The 17,468-nt window shown below is 39.4% G+C and overlaps 2 protein-coding genes across 2 annotated transcripts; both read right to left on the reverse strand.

Annotated features, from left to right (window-relative positions):
* Positions 1 to 361: 361 nt before the first annotated feature.
* LOC5518841 (muscle-specific protein 20) lies at positions 362 to 5,811 on the reverse strand. Its single transcript, XM_001638725.2, has 6 exons — positions 5,653 to 5,811; positions 2,884 to 3,023; positions 2,493 to 2,553; positions 2,185 to 2,289; positions 1,335 to 1,367; positions 362 to 782 (listed from the first exon to the last, which is right to left on the reverse strand). The coding sequence occupies exons 1-6, from the start codon at positions 5,701 to 5,703 to the stop codon at positions 585 to 587; spliced, it is 588 nt and encodes a 195-aa protein (XP_001638775.1). The 5' UTR covers positions 5,704 to 5,811; the 3' UTR covers positions 362 to 584.
* Positions 5,812 to 8,672: 2,861 nt separating this feature from the next.
* LOC5518842 lies at positions 8,673 to 13,976 on the reverse strand. Its single transcript, XM_032363496.1, has 14 exons — positions 13,841 to 13,976; positions 13,309 to 13,334; positions 12,816 to 12,872; positions 12,708 to 12,733; positions 12,237 to 12,273; positions 12,077 to 12,102; positions 11,863 to 11,911; positions 11,447 to 11,502; positions 10,896 to 10,944; positions 10,438 to 10,493; positions 10,170 to 10,218; positions 9,683 to 9,729; positions 9,557 to 9,605; positions 8,673 to 8,892 (listed from the first exon to the last, which is right to left on the reverse strand). Exons 1-14 carry the CDS (start codon positions 13,848 to 13,850, stop codon positions 8,731 to 8,733), a joined length of 699 nt encoding a protein of 232 aa, XP_032219387.1. The 5' UTR covers positions 13,851 to 13,976; the 3' UTR covers positions 8,673 to 8,730.
* Between the last annotated feature and the right edge of the window lie 3,492 nt (positions 13,977 to 17,468).

Below are 17,468 nucleotides of genomic sequence, written 5' to 3' on the forward strand. Positions count from 1 at the left end.
TCCAGACACAAAATTTGTTAAAACATGTTTCAAGGTGACAGTTTGAATATCTCGCGAGTGATTGGTCGAAACAAACACTTCCGTTTTACTGGTCGCGCTGTAAAATACGCTCGGTTTCCGGCTCGTTTCTATGAGCCCGCTGTACGTGCCCCCATCCTAACTGTAAAATAACAACAGCAATAAGCAACTATTTCGCGACCCTTTGTCAAAAGAGGTTATTTTCTGGCGCAGTCATTTCAGTGTTTATTGTAGCTTAACTTTGTCACTTAAAGTCACGTGATCAGTTGTGCAAGTTGCCTACTGGTTGAGCGTTCATTGAAGTTTATCTAAAAAACGTTCAAGTGAAAGAATGCAATCAAGATATCTCTCAAAAGTTTTATTTGTAATAAGTACAAAGACGATTCTAAATCCACTCCTAATGTCTCAAAACAACGATTTTTCATCAGTTTAACAGTTTAAATCAAATAATAATCAAACATTTTTATGCATACCTATGCATTCAAGCCTAAGCCCGTTAAATTGCATTATTTTTCACTAGAATTATGAATATCAGAAAAGAAGGGATTTTCTGTAAATGAAAGCAGTTATTTGTAGACGTTGCTGCCTGCGACTTGGCGTGGCCGCCCGAAGTGATCGCCAGCCTGGCTAGCCCCCTTATTGGATCCCATCTGAAGGCCAATCACCCCCTGTCCTGCTCGTCTTTGCTCTTCGGTGAACTCGCGCGGATTTGCCGACGCCTCCTTTGGACCAAGGGCAAGACACGTTTTGCCGGTTGAGTGAGCCTGAAAAAACAAAAAGATAGAAAAAGATAGTCAAAGAGTCGCGTTTTATCCATGCGCGTGTGGGAGGGGGGAGGGAGGGGTAGAGGGATTCGGACCCCACCCTGCTCATGTGACAAGCTGAGTTTGACTCCGGTCTAACAACTTCGTTGGAAGACGGTTAATTCTAAGGGTGTATTTCTATAGAAAAATTTTCTAGATGGACCTATTACCAGAGCTAAGGGTGTCTATTTGATCTTACTTGATCCGTGGTCAGTAAGATCGAACTACTCATACTTCTAATCCCCACCCTGCGTTTTTCTCTAGACACGCCTCTGTTATTTCCGTTGAACTATAGTCTAGGTTTGAGTGGTCCAATCTAGCAATGCGGGGCAATCAAAGTTTACAAAATGTTTTCCGTTAAAATTCCAAATTTGATTGACGGAAGTGAGAAACGCCTTCTAGCACAGTAGTTGGCGAGAGTTTTCAGAATACTCAAATGTAAAATAAAATAAAGTAAAAACAAAATTGGTTCGCCTCATTTGTGTTCGAGGTGAGCCATCTTGTGAATCTCACCTTTCTTCCAAGAGCATGGATTCCATTAATGACCTGCAAGATAACAAAAACATATTAATCATCTACGCAAACAAATCAAACTCTATATCGAACAAAATATATATCTTTCCATTCTGTAGGCATCCAGCGCTTTCTCGTTCGGGCACGCGACGATCGAGAGAACTCTCTGGGACCGCGGGCAAAGGCTGCTGGGTCTTCGAGCATGTCTCTTAATGGTTCGTGCTTCAGGCGCGTACACAGGGGGTTGCGCAGGGTGCGCGCGGCTTAAGCCTGGTTCCCACGCCATTATTGTAATCATGAGAAGTGAAGGGTGCAAATGCGCACTAGCAACAAAACGCCTGCAGGTGCTCTGAACAGCGGGATTGCTACAAAATGGCGCACGTTTACTGATCGAATTGTTCGCATCCTCACGTTTACGACTATGATTTTACCATTCACACGTATGGTATATATATATCTGTGTATGTGCACCGAAAACGGTACATCACACCAATAATTATCAGATCTTTTTACCTCTGAAAAATGTGTAGCAGAAAGGAAAAGAAAGTTTGGATAAAAATGCAGCCTTTTAAGGGGCCTAAAGGAACGTAAGGAGCATAAAGGATACTAACAGAAGATGGAATAAATCTTCTAATTCGCATCTATTTTGTCATCCTCGAGAACCAAGGGCGTAAAGGAGACCCCCTCCCCTCCACCGGACTTGTTCCGCCTCGTTCTCGTGCCTCGTTTACCTTTCTACCATCCCAGAGCGTTGCGTGACCGACTGCTGCGCGGGAGACCGACTGGCTGCGCGGGAGACAAGAACAAGGACTGCGCTTCAAAAACCGTAAAAAAAAATTGATTATCTTACCCCAGGCATGTTCTGTTTCTCGTAGAGATCCACTGTCTGGAACATGTCGGTTTTAGGAACACCAATCGTGTCACAGAATTCCAGGAATTTTCCAGTATTCTCCATCTGTGAACAACAAGTCAAAAGGCAGTCAAAGTCCCCCCCCAAAAAAAAACTAAAACACATCGTTCGACTGTTAAATATCTGCATATTCTGGTGTTTAGTGATCAAAATGGTAAAAATGTGAGAAAGAGAAAATACGGCCCCTTTGCCTTCGATACCCACTAAAGTAGATCTGAAGAATATATTGTATCGCGATGGTTGCATACCATCTTGAAGGCCATCTTTGAACTGTTAATCTTGATGTTTCCTCCAAGTTTATTAGCAACCCTGAAAAAAAAACGTTTGTGAATGAGACACTTTTTTGAAGGGGAGTGTGTTGGTGGAGAACCCACCTTTTTTTTCTCTAGCTAGCTACAACCATCTTTTCCATATGTACACAGGTATTCCAGGTCTTTTCCCCATCACACACCCTCCCCAGGGCCTTTGCAGGGGGTGGGGCACTGGGGGCACGTGCAACACCCAACATTAAGGAAATAGCCAGTAGGGCGTGGCCGTGCCCCAGAATATTTTTTTAATTCTTCTGTATAGTCACACCCCCAACCCCCCTTATTTCGAGGCCTGTTAAGGCATTGCTCCCCGCTAATATCCACTACATACCTACAGAGAACTTGCCCATCCTTCAAAACCTCGTGCACGTCGTCAGCACCAGTCTTCCCTCCAAAAACACGTTCACCCAGAATCCCTTCAATCCACGCTGTTGCTTGTGCTGCCAGGTCTGAGTCGTACTTGGCATCTCTCTATTGAGACACATGGTGAGTCAGGGGTTTGGGTATAGAATATAAACCTAATCTCTTCACCAGGCAACTATCTTGTACTCTTCGATGTTCGGGTTTTCTGTGGCAAAGCGATGATCGGGAGGAGATGGGTATGAGCGTCTCCCATCCCCAAGCCCCCCCCACCCCCCTCAATTTGTCTGATAATCGATACTGACAAATTTCCGTCCATCCAATTTATCATTTACAACGATCATTGCCAATAATTTGGGGAATCATCCTCAGGGAATCAGGGCGACGCGAAGACCGGAAGCGAACGTACGAGCGAAGACAAAGGCGTCTTTTCGTCCTCTTTCTTTCGCGCACGCTTCCTGTATCCCCGATCTCTGCAACGCCCTGGGTCCCCGAGGATGTTTGGGAATATGATGTATTTTTGGGAAAGGTTTTTCTGAAAACTGAAAACGCTGGAAATTCGACATTGAAAAAAGAAAATAAGAATAAATAATATCTATACTCGATAAAAAATCAACAAAATCAGTTTACTCGTACCAAGTTCCTTTATCGACATCAATCCCATACAATTTGCTTTGAATTTTCATTGATTAATAGCGACTATCGATTCTAATGAATTAATATGCGGAGCAGTAGCGAACTTAATCTGTTTCAATATCACAGTAATTCAAACACATCCTACAATCAAAACTGGCTCATTCCTAATCCTAAAACAATAGACTATCTGCGGACGTTTTGAAGCCATTGACATGTCGAGGAGACGCTCCATGTTACCATGGCAACCATTTTTTTCACACATTAGTTTCCCAAAAACTAAAAAGTAGTGAATTTTTCATATTTTAGTCCTGTTTTCATATTTAAACTTTATAAGTTTGTTTAGGTGACAAGTTTTACAACAGCGCTAGAATGTTTTTACCTTCGATATTTGGGGGAGGGGTGGGTAAATTCTGCTCTCTCAGCTGTTGTTAAAAATGTCACTAGATTTATTTTTTTCTGGTTTCTTAGCCATTATTTAACATGCAAACCGCATTTTCAGATAGATAAATCGATTATTTTTTCAGAATATTCAATTTTATAAATAAAAGTCATTTTCAGACAATCAGGGACAAATTACTTAGGGACACAACGGTTTTGCGCACGTAGAACACGGGTGCGCGCATCTTAAGATCGGAACCTACTCTGTTCCTGTCTATAAGCCCCCCATTCAATGTCGTTCGGAAATCAACTTTCCCTACAATTCAATATATATTTCCACTATTGATCAATACTATGAGCATAAATACATATTTTTTTCTGTAATAATTCCAGAAGAAGAATACAAGATGGCGTACCCAAGATGTCAAAAAATTCTTACAAAAAATGATAATAAACATTTTATGGGCTTTTTGCACCGTAAAGCCGTAAAAAGGTTGATTCTGACATATCTGAATGATGCACGATGATTTCAACTCGATATCTGATAATTTAGGCAATATTTGAAAGAATAGCTAAACAAACGTATTTATGACGTCATTGCGACGTCATAATTATTCGACAACACCCAAGATTTTAAGTTTGATGGTCATAGCCTAAGCGGTTCATGAAATACGGAGGGTGGGCCTTTTGTTAATTTAGTGTGATCCCTGAAGCGCGAACGCGTGCACAGTGTTGATTTTAATTGTCGATTGCTAAACCGTATATTGTAGTTTTAACTATGTCCTGTGTTTTGATTTGCGGCATGAAAGGGCGAATAAAAGCTTTTAAACGAATATATTTACGTATGTAGTGGTTTTCAAAAACCCGTGAAATACTATTTAGTTTATTTAGTGCTAATACACTGTGATATCTTTGTTCTCTTTTGTTCTGGCTTGACTATTACACTTTAACAAGTACATTTTGTTGCACGGGATTTTGAATACCACTCAGAGTGGTATTTTGTTTTGAAAACATGTTAATGGCAATTAATCATTAATGACAATTAATCAACCTTTACCTATTCCTCTCATTTATCGGCGTTGTAAAGTTCGTAGAGATATTAACTTATTTGGCGGCGTTAAATGGCTAAAGATTGTTTGGGTAATGTGATGAGTGGTAGGGAAGATTTTCTAGAGTACTAACTCTCATGAATTGAAAGCATTGACAAGAAATTAACGACGGCTCACACCGACACAGGCCTCGCAAAACGAGCATGACTGACATTGGATGCAGCTCGGATCATTAAATCTGCATATTCTAATCACTAGAGACAAAAAACTTGAAATATGTCACGACTTGCAAAAGAAAATCGCAAAATAATGACCTTTAGCTAGTTAGGAGTTGGTTGAATAACCCCCTGTGGTTCAAAAAAGAATGTTTGATAAATAAAGAGATTATTAAAGCGAACTTATGTTCAGAAGTAATTCTGTAAGAATATAATCATCATAATCAGCGAGCTTAGCAAACTTTTGGCGTTCAGTCTTCATTTCACGAAAAATAAGACGCAATAGAATGGGAATGAGAATAAGAAACGCTTTATCTTGAACTATAATTGTCTTATTTGGAGCATTTCAAGGCAACACCCCCGCTATGAACAACAAAGAATCTAGCTGACACGTTAGCCAAAAGGTGAAGACGCAAAACTTATCCAAACACAAAATTACAAGAAATACTGGTCACCCCTTACCTTACGGGCAAGCTCTGCTGTCATTCCGTATCCCTTTGGTCTCGATGCCATGGTGTACAAGTACGAGTTTTTCTCACAACAGAACACGAAATCCCTCAACAGGCAACTGGGTGGTTAAATATTGAAAGTGACAACAATTTGACATTGTTTGCCAGTATCCGGAACGGGCTTCTGATTGGATGGAATTTATTATTTCACGCATCTAACTAAATTTTTAACAGGCGATCACGTCATCAAAGGATGCTTGGTATTTCTGCTGTGAGAATCTTCTGGTCGGTTTTGATCGTTGTAGATAATGCATCTGAAACGAAAACCGCAAGAGTCTCTGATTTCCTTCCGTCTCGCTATTGTCCTTTTTAACTTGATAACCTTTGTGTGAGAGTTCGTCGGTTTGTATTACAACCGCAGTAAAATTGCTATATTATCCTATCATGAGTACAATCAGCTAAGGTTTTCAATCTTTCTTCGATCTATTAGTGTTTATTCAGAGGCCTTTGCAGGGCTTCCGACACGCAGCGAAGAAAAAAGGAAATTATCTTTCTTGGTAAAAGTTATAAATAATATTAAAGTCATAACATTATAGTATCATCACAGGCGGACCAGGATTAGAATCAGTCCCTCGTGACCCTTCAGGAAAATAAAATATAATTTGAAGTTGTGTCTTGTCTGTTTTCTCAATAAAGCTAGTTACAGTACTATATTAGCCTCGTGTGTTGTTCTTAAGGGGAAATGTGGCACAGAAAGGGGTTTAGCAAAACGGGGGACTGATTCTAATCCTGGTCCGCCTGTGGTATCATTATACAGGCCCGTACCCAGGATTTTTCTTTGGGTGGGTGCAAAATCCGAAAAAGTGGACATTATTTTCCGTGGGGGTGGGGGGGGGGGGGGAGGAGGAGGGGAGTTCCCTGATAAAAATCTTACCAGCCCCCCAAAAAACAAAAAGGGATTGTTTTATGTTTTTGCACTCCACGGGACATTTATTGTCGAATTTGGCTGCAAAAAAGTCTGACTTGAATTGATGACATACCGAAGTGACCTCGCTTATGCTTTATAGTTTTGTTTACAAATAGCACGTCTCTTGACAACCGAAAGTGGACTTTCGGCCGTTGTGGGGGGGGGGGGGGGGGGGGGAGGGGTGCGTTCGCACCCCCTGCACCCCCCTCCCCCTGGGTACAGGCCTGTAAAAATACTGGATCCAATGAAATATTTTCGATTTGATATACCTCACCATTACCTTGGCAAACTAGTTCTCTCTAAGCTAAAACTAAAACAGATACAAAAACAAGAAAAGTTAAGAAAACACACAACGAAAAACATACTCCTAACGTATCAGTCTCCATTATTTTTTACACTCAATACACTCATTGTGTATTGTTTTATGTATCTTCAGGGAGAAACTCCCTTTCTCGACTGTTCTTCCTCAAGACACATGAAACAAAACACAATGACGTTCAATGCAGTAGCAGGCGGTGGGGCACGTGCCCCCAAAGGCCCTGGTGTTTATTTGACCTTTATTCTATGATAAAAAAAAATACTAAATCCGTTCTCTTCTGTGAACTAACCCCGGCTTGCAATTAACAACATTAGAATGGTAAACCTTTGGTTTTACTAAAAATATGCACCCCCAGTGTGCTCTTGCCTTCATTTAGCTGTTTGGTTTGAAGCATTTTATCCGGAAAATGAAAAAAACGAAGACTCGCGATATGTCAAAAGCTTTGTCGTTTTATTTTCATAAACAGAAATGTATATTGTATTTCCTTATTAAAAATATCTGACATGAGGCTTGGGCTGTCTGTGCGTGACAAATCATCTTGCAAGACGATGTGATGGCAAACGCACGTGACAATTTAAGAATGCACAGACTGGCTTATCATAGTATTTCATTCGATTTTTAGATCTTCTTGCTTTATACATCGCACTTTTACTTTATGTTTATCCCTGGATAGATTGGAGCCCATTTGACAAAAAAATAGCGTGTTATGACCAGGAAGTGACCAGGGCGCGCAACATTCTTCACCTGGTAGGTCCTACAATCTAGAGGAACCCACGTTATACCACGTAATTTTGATTTATATCACAGGCAGCTTGTGTGGTTATGTGTGTGTTAATGTACGTGTGCCTTGTCGTTGCTCGTGTAAGATGCAAGTTAACAGAGAGCTGGCGCGCATCAAACGAGTCGAGACGAGCATCAAAACGCGTTTACATGAACAACATTACGCACGTGAACGCAAAGTTTATAACACGAACATCAAGGTGCACAAGAACACTAAAAGCCAAACACGAACATTAACAACTCAGAAACGGATGTTAACACGCACACAATCATCAAGCTAGTCTGCTATTTAGCATGTTTATGGTTGTGCTCAAGTTAGCACGCACACGAATAAGAACTGGCATTTACATGAGCTTCAAAAAACACATTAACACTCACACAAACGCGAGTTAACACGCAAAGGATTTAGCAAGCACAAGAATATTAATAAAACACACAAATATCTACACAAAGACGCAAGATAACACTCACACAAACGCGAAGAAACTAGCAAGCAGACATCAACACGTGTCTTCGTGTGCGTGTTATTCTCCGTGTTAATTTACGTCCGTGAGTGCGTTAACTCGTGTTCGTGTGCGTTTAATCTCCGTGTTAACTTGTCTTCGTGTGCGTGTTTCCGTGTTAATTTACGTCCGTGAGTGTGTTAACTCGTGTTCGTGTGCGTTTTAATCTCCGTGTTAACTTGTCTTCGTGTGCTTGTTATTCTCCGTGTTATTTTACGTCCGTGAGTGCTTTAACTCGTGTTCATGTTCGTTTTAATCTCCGTGATAACTTGTGTTCGTGTGCGTGCTAACTTGTCTTTGTGTGCGTGTTAATCTTCGTGTTAACTTACGTCCGCTAGCGTGCTAACTCGTGTTCGTGTGCGCGTTATCTCGCGTTCGTGTGCGCGTTTAATCGCGTTTGTGTGATATTGTTACCTGTTCGTGCTGGTGAGTGTGTTATTTGTTTTGACATCCACGAGACACGCTTAGCATTATCGATAGCCGTTTTATTAAAATCACTGTAAACGCAATCAAGCTCCTTAATCATTTCGTATTCCTCGCGACCACTGTTTTATCTGCGCTAATGGCAGCAATATTCCCCCCAATATTGCCCCCATCAGGCTTATGGTCATCTGATGAGCCTCGGCGGAAACTCCTGGCCACACGTCGCTTGAACCGTGCCCATGTCGACATCCTATGCATGGTCTGAATATAGAAATAGAAATAAAAAGGCAAAATGTTTACAGGAAAGAGATAAAGGTTTATTAGCGAGATTAAAAGTGACTAAAGCAGATTAGAAATAGAAAGAAGAGGAAAAAAGGTTTTCAGGAGGGGTAGAAATAAAAATGTTTACTGGATGTCCAATAGAGTGATTAAATATGGTTATACCAGATTAGGTTTCATGGTATGGTCATTATATGGTTTGAATTTTTTGTACCGGTGTTTCCCACAGGTTCAGAGCCAAAACCGTGTCCGAAGCTCATTTTTTTTTCAATAAAGGTTGATTCTTACTTGGCCGTAAGCGCATAAGAAAATACTTGTTTTTCTTGCGCTTGCGCCTGACGATTGTCACTTGTATTGCGCTTCCGTTTGCGCTAACGATTGCGCCATAGTGAGAACCAACCTTAAACCTTGTGGTATAGATTTGAATTTTGTATTTTAGTTTTCACCGTCATGTCAAAACTTGAAAATTTTGGGATATGGCAAGAGATCTAGATATTTAACAAACCAGAAGAAAGAACAGCCTGATTTTACTCCAAGGCACACTTGTCCACGCCGTTGTTGTTTCTCTATACTCTCTGGGTGTCATAACATGAGATCAGCCCATAATTGCATGAATATCAGCAACGAGCTCTGGACTATGACTTACAATAATATGCTGAAGCGTATCAAGCTTGACCAGGAGATCAGAGATAAGTCTGTAAACAAATGATATTACAAAGTAGTTTATAGGTGCACTATAAACTATTGGTCATACTTTTAGAAAAATCCTTACTCGTCTTTTGTGGAGATTTCTTGCTTTTTCTCGTCTATTTCTTGGGCCTAGATTTGCAGCACAATAAAATAAATTTATTAATTTAATTCTGTATTATTCATACATGTAAGACGGCCATTAATATAATAATAGCAACAATAAATGTAATGACCCGTCACCCATAAATCCAATAACAACAACCAGCTTTGCTTAAGTCAATTCACTTCTTTTCTTGGTATATCTTAACATTTTAATTCGTTTCCATGGGCGTAGCCAGAAAAGTGTCCAGAGCCCCCCCCCCCCTTCTCTCTAGCAGCTCGAATACAGTAAAAATAAGTTAGATTAATTGACATACACGGGAAAATGCCTTACCCTTGTAAGTCTTTTGGGCCCCCTCCTGTTAAAATCCTGGCTACGCCCCTGGTTTCCCAGTATTCAATTTAAACGACAAAAAAAAGTTGAAAACAAGGGCGCTTTCTTTGACTTGGTTATTACAAGAAGTACATACATGTTCCGACTTTAGCTTCACCAGTTCCATCTCGTGCCCAGAAATGATTCTAAATATGGAACAAGAAAATTGAAAAATGAGATGTGTAAGTGCAAGAACGATCTACACATCCACAGGTATCCCAAGCTCACAGTGCGCGCTCATAAACTGGGAGCTTGGGATACCTGTGCATCTACAAATAGGAAAAAAAGGCAGGTCTCAATAACATATTGGTAGCCTGCGTTGTGGTGTATGGATTATCGATCAAAAAAATCCTGCTGTAACTTACTGATTAAGAGCTTGGATTTCTTCGCGCAGGTTTGCAATATCCTTGGCGTAATCCAACTATACGAAAAAAATGCAAATATCAGTTCATTTATGGTACCCCTGGGTCGTATCCTCGAGCATGCGTGGGACTGGGTACGAGTATGATACAGCTCTAAAATCTCCAAATTTTTCTAGGTAGTCGATCTTCACACAGGAAATTCTGCGGGCTGTCACGCCAGAGAGCAGCGAAAATTTTAAATATTTCAGTGAAAATAAGCCCTTTAAAAAGCTTTCTGTCTGATTCTCAAGCGCTAAAAAAGTTGCTTTTTATTGTTATTTTGCCGCAAAAAGCCGGAGCGGGGTGAGTTTGCCACCAAAAAAGTCACGTGATCTCTAAGTGCAAGTCGCCTATTTGTTATTCTTACGTTGCGGGGGGATTGGGTCAAGTTGATAAGCGAACAGCATGCGAACAGCACTCACACTAGTTTCTTTGAAAGCTAGGAGCTCCTCGTCACATTTCGATAATGCTCTACGGGGAAACGAAAACAACACACGATCAAATAAAGTATGGTTTGTTTCACGCCTCTGTCAAAAACATGTCGACATGTTTCGAGCATTGTACGTCGCCTTGTTTTTCCAAAGCTGTTCTGTATACTTTTTAGTCATACCACTCAGTAATGGATAGTCGTATGGATAATATTATTAATGACGAAATAAACGCAACCAACAATGCATTTAATTAAAAAAAAAAAAAAAATTCGTGTACAGGATTGAAGTCCTTTCCCTCTTTCAAACTGTTGATAATGTGATCATGATATGTCATTGTGGAGATGTCATGGTGATGATGACATGGTGATGTTGACATGGTGATGATGACATGGTGATGATGACATGGTTATGATGTCATGGTGATGATGACATGATGATGATGACATGGTGATGTTGACATGGTGATGATGACATGATGATGATGATATGGTTATGATGACTAATGATATTGTGATGACAAGTCTTTCCCATTCAAATCTTACTCATTTTTATCCTGTAATTCGTCTTTAAGGTCGGCGAGCTCGTCTGAAGTTTCCATCTAAAACAAAAACAAAATGATTGTTGGCGATTGGATTTATAGTGGAAACGATATGTGTCAGATCATGATGTTGCTGGGATAATGATAATTGTCGATGGTGTCGGTAATAATGTTAATAATGGAGAGCTTGAGCAAGTCAATGCAAACGGCATTAGGAACGGCCCGCGCGCTCACGAATATTTCAAAACGAACATTGAAGTCCGTGACCGCGCACGTTGAACGTGAAAATAGGGCTAATGCAGTTCTAAATTTGCCGTTACAATAGTCTGCTTAGCTGCTCTTGTGTCGCGCACGCCTTCCCAAAAATTCCCTTTTGCAGCAAATCGGGAGCGGGCGCGCCATTGTAATGATATGACTCACGTTAACTCTCTTCAAATTTTGCAATTCTTCTTTGAATCTGGATAGAGTCCTACGAGAAACAAATCAATTGCAGCCAATTAGGACGCTTGGGTTTGACTGAATAGTTTAAGGATTTTTACCTTAGTAGTGTCCGTTATGTAGAAGGTGCGACTGTTTATGTTTATGTTTCGTTTGTTTTAAATGTACTTCTTGTGGGCAGATTTATGACTCATACCTTTCAAAAGCTTCGATGTTGTCAGCCTATAAGATAAATAAAACATTAAGAAAAAAAAATAAAAGAATTCCGCATTACATGAGCAAGCCATAGGTCAGAGGTGTGAAAATTAGTTTTAGTTACTTAGGTATAGATAGAGCTATTAGAATAAAACACTTACATGCGTCCGTAACAGGGTTCTTTTCTCGTTTTCTAGACTGAAAAACAAACGAAAATCAGCTGTTAAGCAGTATTAATTGAGTCTTCAAGAAATGTTTTTAGGAGAGATATCTTTGGAGAAAAAGGTTGAAAGAAACCTGAAATTTTAGAAGTAATCTTAAAAACTATGCCGCCTTCCATTGGTTTCGCTTTTGTGATAACGGATGGCCGCTAGAGGCAAGCATTTTATTAATTAAAAATGTAACTGAGACAGATTTTTTCATCAAACAATGGGTAAGTAAAAACAGCAGCAAATGCACATACGGGAGCGTTCCCAGGATTGGCCAGGGGGGGGGGGGTATGAAGTCTTAGTTATCATACGGAAAATCATAGTATTTGAAGATTCCTTAATAAGAAATGTCCCCCCTGTGTACGCGCCTGATATATTCACATAGAATTTGACATCCGGGAAAGAGATAGGAAATATACTCACGCCATGATTCTTCTGTGAGATTCATCCTTTGATAAAAAGAAAGGAGAAACTATTTAGAAATTTATACATGTTATTAGCATTTTATAATCAATTGAGTCTTTTGCGCACTTTGTGTTTCTTGAACTGTCTCTCCGTGTACGAGAGGTGGCCTTCCAGCTTGGAAATCTAAAAGAGAAGATATTTTTAAAACCTTTGGGCTGTTCATATTAATTACTAATGTATTCCTGGTCACCACGCTCACCTGTATTACCGTAAATGATCTAATAAACGCCCGGGGTGTTTACAAACTACAACAATATAACAATCGCAGGTGCAGTTGGGTTCTAATCTCAGTCAGGATCAAGTTAAATTATAGCCTGCGTCGTGGAAAGCGTTTCTTGACATTGAGCAAGTCTCAATCAGTAGAAACCAAGCTCAGATTAAGCAAGAAGGCAATTGAATTTGATTTACATTACCGCAATCCCTATGTATTTAAACAATAACCAATTATCATATAGGGCATCATCATGATTCCTTACTTTTATATTGCTATAGTATACTTAATACTGTTTCTCTATCATACGATCATACTGTATTGCCATGGTAGTAACGTTTTACTTACATATCTCCCCGTGTCCCCTAGATGCCCTAGAACATAAAAGAAATGATCACATCACTTACACTCAGGCAAACCGTTTTTGAGATGTTGTAAGAGACTAAACATATTTCTTATTGCAACCAATGATAACTTGATTGCATACAAGGGCACACAACGACCCCCCCCCCCCTTCACGAAACACGTTAAAATAGCATATTTCGTTGTTTGAATATGTTCTGCTGCAGAATATATCCATTTTAATAGTTGCTGGGACCATTTTTTTCTTTTCCAGCCAGCATTGGTTAGGAAGTTTAGACATGAATAATTGCTCGTATAACCGGTGGGGACGATTTTTTCCCCTAAGCAACCGCTCCGCCCCCAAAATATTCCCAGCACAACTAGTTCGGCCCCACAAATTGGCCAGCAGAACAGCCATTGGGATGATTATTTTCCCAGCAACTGATGGGTCTAACATCTTCCCAGCCAGCAAAAAAACCCGGATGCGGAACAAATATTAGGAGGAACAGATTCCCGCTGTGCCCTTGTGCATACTTACTTGCCATCATCAAAAAAATCCTCCGTCTTAAATGTGAATCTTCTGTTACGGTAATCGATGTGTTCTAATTTGTAAATCCATTATTGACGCGAAATACACGTCACGATACGCAAGAGCAAGCGCGCACAAATTCTAGAACACTATCAACGTTAGGGGGGGGGGGGGGGGGGTATTTCCTTACAAGATCGTATGTCTCGCCGAGTAGCGTGTTGAGTGCTGAAAAACGCAAGACTAGTTTCAGTACCGCGCGGTTAAACCAGCCTTTTTGTTTTGAAATAGTGGCGCTTACCTGCGAACTGTCACGTTTTGGCGATTTTAATGCTGTACAGTTAGTCAAAACAGCGACCGAAGTCAGCCTTTCACTCGAACGATTCAACACTGAGATTTTGTTTGTTTTCGCCAGAACAAGCGCATGCGCATACGTTATTCGGCACTGTCCTGCTTCTACGCATAGAATTTTGCTTTTCGAGGATGTGCGCAGAGCGCATCTCTCCATAGCGGGACGTCGATATACACCTATAATAAATAAGGTTGCACTTGAGAACCCATGTGTCGTAACCCGCGTTGGTTCATGGGTAGCGTATAAACGGGTGATCCTTGTATCTGAAAGCTCTTCATAACACTCATAATCATATGTAAGTTTGAAATAGGCTAAAACAATGCAACCGGTGAGGCAAGGCGATGATTTTTGTGATGGTTATGCAAGAATCGCGCCATAGATAGCGAGAGCATTGTTAGCTTCACTCGTACCCAGTTCTCCAGGGCAACGAGAGAAGGGAACGGCCCACCTGCCTAGGCCTATCGCTCGGGTCGTACCGCTAGCCTCTCAGCTTGGCTTAGGCCGCTGACCAATTATTCTTTTCATGCCTTATTTGAACTGAGTATGATAAGGAGTGTTATCAAATAGAATACAATGGGCACTAAGGTGCAGGATTGCGGATTATCAAAATATCATGATTGTTTATCATTCATTTGATAATTGATAATTTGATATTTCAATGATTTTTTGGTGATAATAGTATGATATTGTCTTGAAAAAATTGTAAGTGAAATATCAATGTGAAATATCAAAATGTCTTTATCAATTGGATTATGGTAGTTGACCCCCAAAAAAGGAATCTCAAATCTATTATCACTATCATTAATAAGAGAAGCAGGTAGATTGAAAAATCTAAATATCACTCTCAATAAATAGAAATTAGCAGGATACAGTGATATTCCAAAATAGCAAGTTATCATGGTATCAATATCATTTTATTATTATTATTATTATTATTATCAATGTTGAACAAAATAACACAAACAGTAAGCGAATGATATATCATGATAATATCTTTTTTTTTTTATTATCTTGACCAACAACACACTAAGATTGATAGCATGATATATCATGATAATATGATTTTTGTTTGTTTATCTTAACCAATGGCACCTTAAGAGTGTTAAATTGGAAAACGTATCATTTTTCTTTCGGCGATTTCCGTGTGCTTTGGATAATAAAAAAAGCTTCGTTTTGTGGTGCGTATTAGTTTACGCGAGGACAAAACGGAGAAAGAAAGGCGCGTTTTGAAATTCATCCTGGTAGTGTTTTTTTTAACTTTACTGTTCACATCATTCTTCGTCTTCTTATTTCTTTTTCAAGATCTCTGTTGAAGTTGTTGTTGACAAACCAAAATAAAATGCTACGCTTGTATTGGGTCATTTTTCTAGTGACCTCAAAGTAATTGTTCAGACGACGACGAAAGACCTGTTCGCAGGTCTCAGTGTCTCAGGTCTCAGTGTTGACACCTCGAATCTTTGAAAATTAAGGGAAAGTTGGGTGGAATTTACACTTGGGGTTGTCTGGGGGCATACACACACTTTCTTTGTGGTCCGAAACATGGAAAATATCGACCAAAAACTTCACTTGTTGGAGCAGGAGTTTCGCACCTGCACTCCCATTCTTTGCCTTATTTCGGAGGTACGGTACTAAGCCACAGGCCCTGTCATATCCCAGGTATTTCAAATGGGTGATATCACTGACATCCCTGAAAAAGGTGCGTAAAATGAAAAGAAAAACCTGTGTAAATGATTCACAAGTATACATTTCCGTCAAATCCACTAAAATACCGCGAGGACGAATAAGCGCAAGCATACCAGCAGTGGATTCGAAAAAAAGCGTCTTGCGTTTTTGCGTGTACATCCCACTAATGGATCAGCCACTTCTTCAGGTAGTAGCCCCACTTCGCATTTATCAAAGGTAAATTCTGGTGGTACTGGTAATTCTTCCACCTCTTGACTCTTACTGATATGCGCAGCACAAAACTTAAAAGGCATTTGATTTTTACCACTCGGGAGGATAGGATTGGTGCAACTTTGGAAAACAGGTGGAAGGTCTTTAAGCAATTTTACTTTGATTGACGGTAAAGCACATTTAGATCTTTTGAGGTATTCGTTGCGCCATCAATGGTAACATAGCCCACAGAGCAACCAGGGGTCTTGCATCTATGTTGCTGTACCCACTTATTCTAGTTCAGAATTGTATAATAGTAATATCAAATCTTATTTTGGAATGTTTTCATATATAATATTAGCTTCGTTCTACTTATGTTTGACACTCAAATAAGAAAAAAATGTAACTATCATTAAATATTCTGATAATATCATGATATATCACTATATTATGGGCCTTAGAAGAAATTGTACCTCATTAAATATTCTGATAACATCATGATATATCACTATGTCATGGGCTTAGAAGAAATTGTACCTCATTAAATATTTTGATAATATCATGATATATCACTATATCATGGGCCTTAGAAGAAATTGTGCCTCATTAAATATTCTGATAACATCATGATATATCACTATGTCATGGGCTTAGAAGAAATTGTACCTCATTAAATATTCTGATAATATCATGATATATCACTATATCATGGGCCTTAGAAGAAATTGTGCCTCATTAAATATTCTGATAATATCATGATACACAAATGCTTATATGATAAAAACCCTTTGAAGAATATCAAAATATCAACCCCTATCAGACTCTTGATAAATCATGATATTTAGGGCCTTAAATACAAGAAACATGTAAGAATTATCATGATATATCACATTTAATGATTAGTCTTGATAATAGTGATATACACAATCTTGATCCCTCTCTCGCAATGTGAATGTTTATAAAAATGTAAACAAGCATTCTACAGCCTTTGAAACCTGAAATTTTTTTAACGCTTTTTTTCCTTATTTACTTGATACCCATGTAGCACTGCGGGCTACAAAACACAGATTCTCCGAGTGCAACCTTATTTGAAATAGGTTTTATCAGGATGTTTTCCTGGTTGTATATATATTTTTGTTATCCTGTTTGTTATCCTTCCGATACACACCCCAACTTTGAGAATATGATAAATAAAATTCTTTTGTAACGTATCTAGCAGTCCAAAACTAAGTGTGTTTTTTCCCTTGGGTAAGCAAAAAAAAAAAAAAAAGAAAAGAAATTAATGAATATAAACCCGCTATGAAATAAAATACTATTTTTTTTTAGCTACCCTTATTCGTGGGTATCCTGTGGACAAGACACTGTTTCCTAACCGGACTTCCTGTGGTGACTGTGAATTCTAAAAATAGACATCTT

This window comes from Nematostella vectensis, chromosome 14 (genome assembly GCF_932526225.1).
Source record: "Nematostella vectensis chromosome 14, jaNemVect1.1, whole genome shotgun sequence".
NCBI classification, from domain to species: Eukaryota; Metazoa; Cnidaria; class Anthozoa; order Actiniaria; family Edwardsiidae; genus Nematostella; species Nematostella vectensis.

What these genes read in the sequence shown, in the direction of transcription:
- LOC5518841 (XM_001638725.2), bottom strand. Translation starts at nt 5,703, where the DNA reads ATGGCATCGAGACCAAAGGGATACGGAATGACAGCAGAGCTTGCCCGT. An exon ending in CAGCAGAGCTTGCCCGTAAG is followed by an intron (nt 3,024 to 5,652) that starts GTAAGGGGTGAC and finishes GTGTCTCAATAG; the next exon opens with AGAGATGCCAAGTACGACTC. An exon ending in TCCATGCTCTTGGAAGAAAG is followed by an intron (nt 783 to 1,334) that starts GTGAGATTCACA and finishes TTGTTTTTTCAG; the next exon opens with GCTCACTCAACCGGCAAAAC.
- LOC5518842 (XM_032363496.1), bottom strand. An exon ending in TCTCACAGAAGAATCATGGC is followed by an intron (nt 12,274 to 12,707) that starts GTGAGTATATTT and finishes TTTGTTTTTCAG; the next exon opens with TCTAGAAAACGAGAAAAGAA. An exon ending in AACATCGAAGCTTTTGAAAG is followed by an intron (nt 11,912 to 12,076) that starts GTATGAGTCATA and finishes TGTTTCTCGTAG; the next exon opens with GACTCTATCCAGATTCAAAG.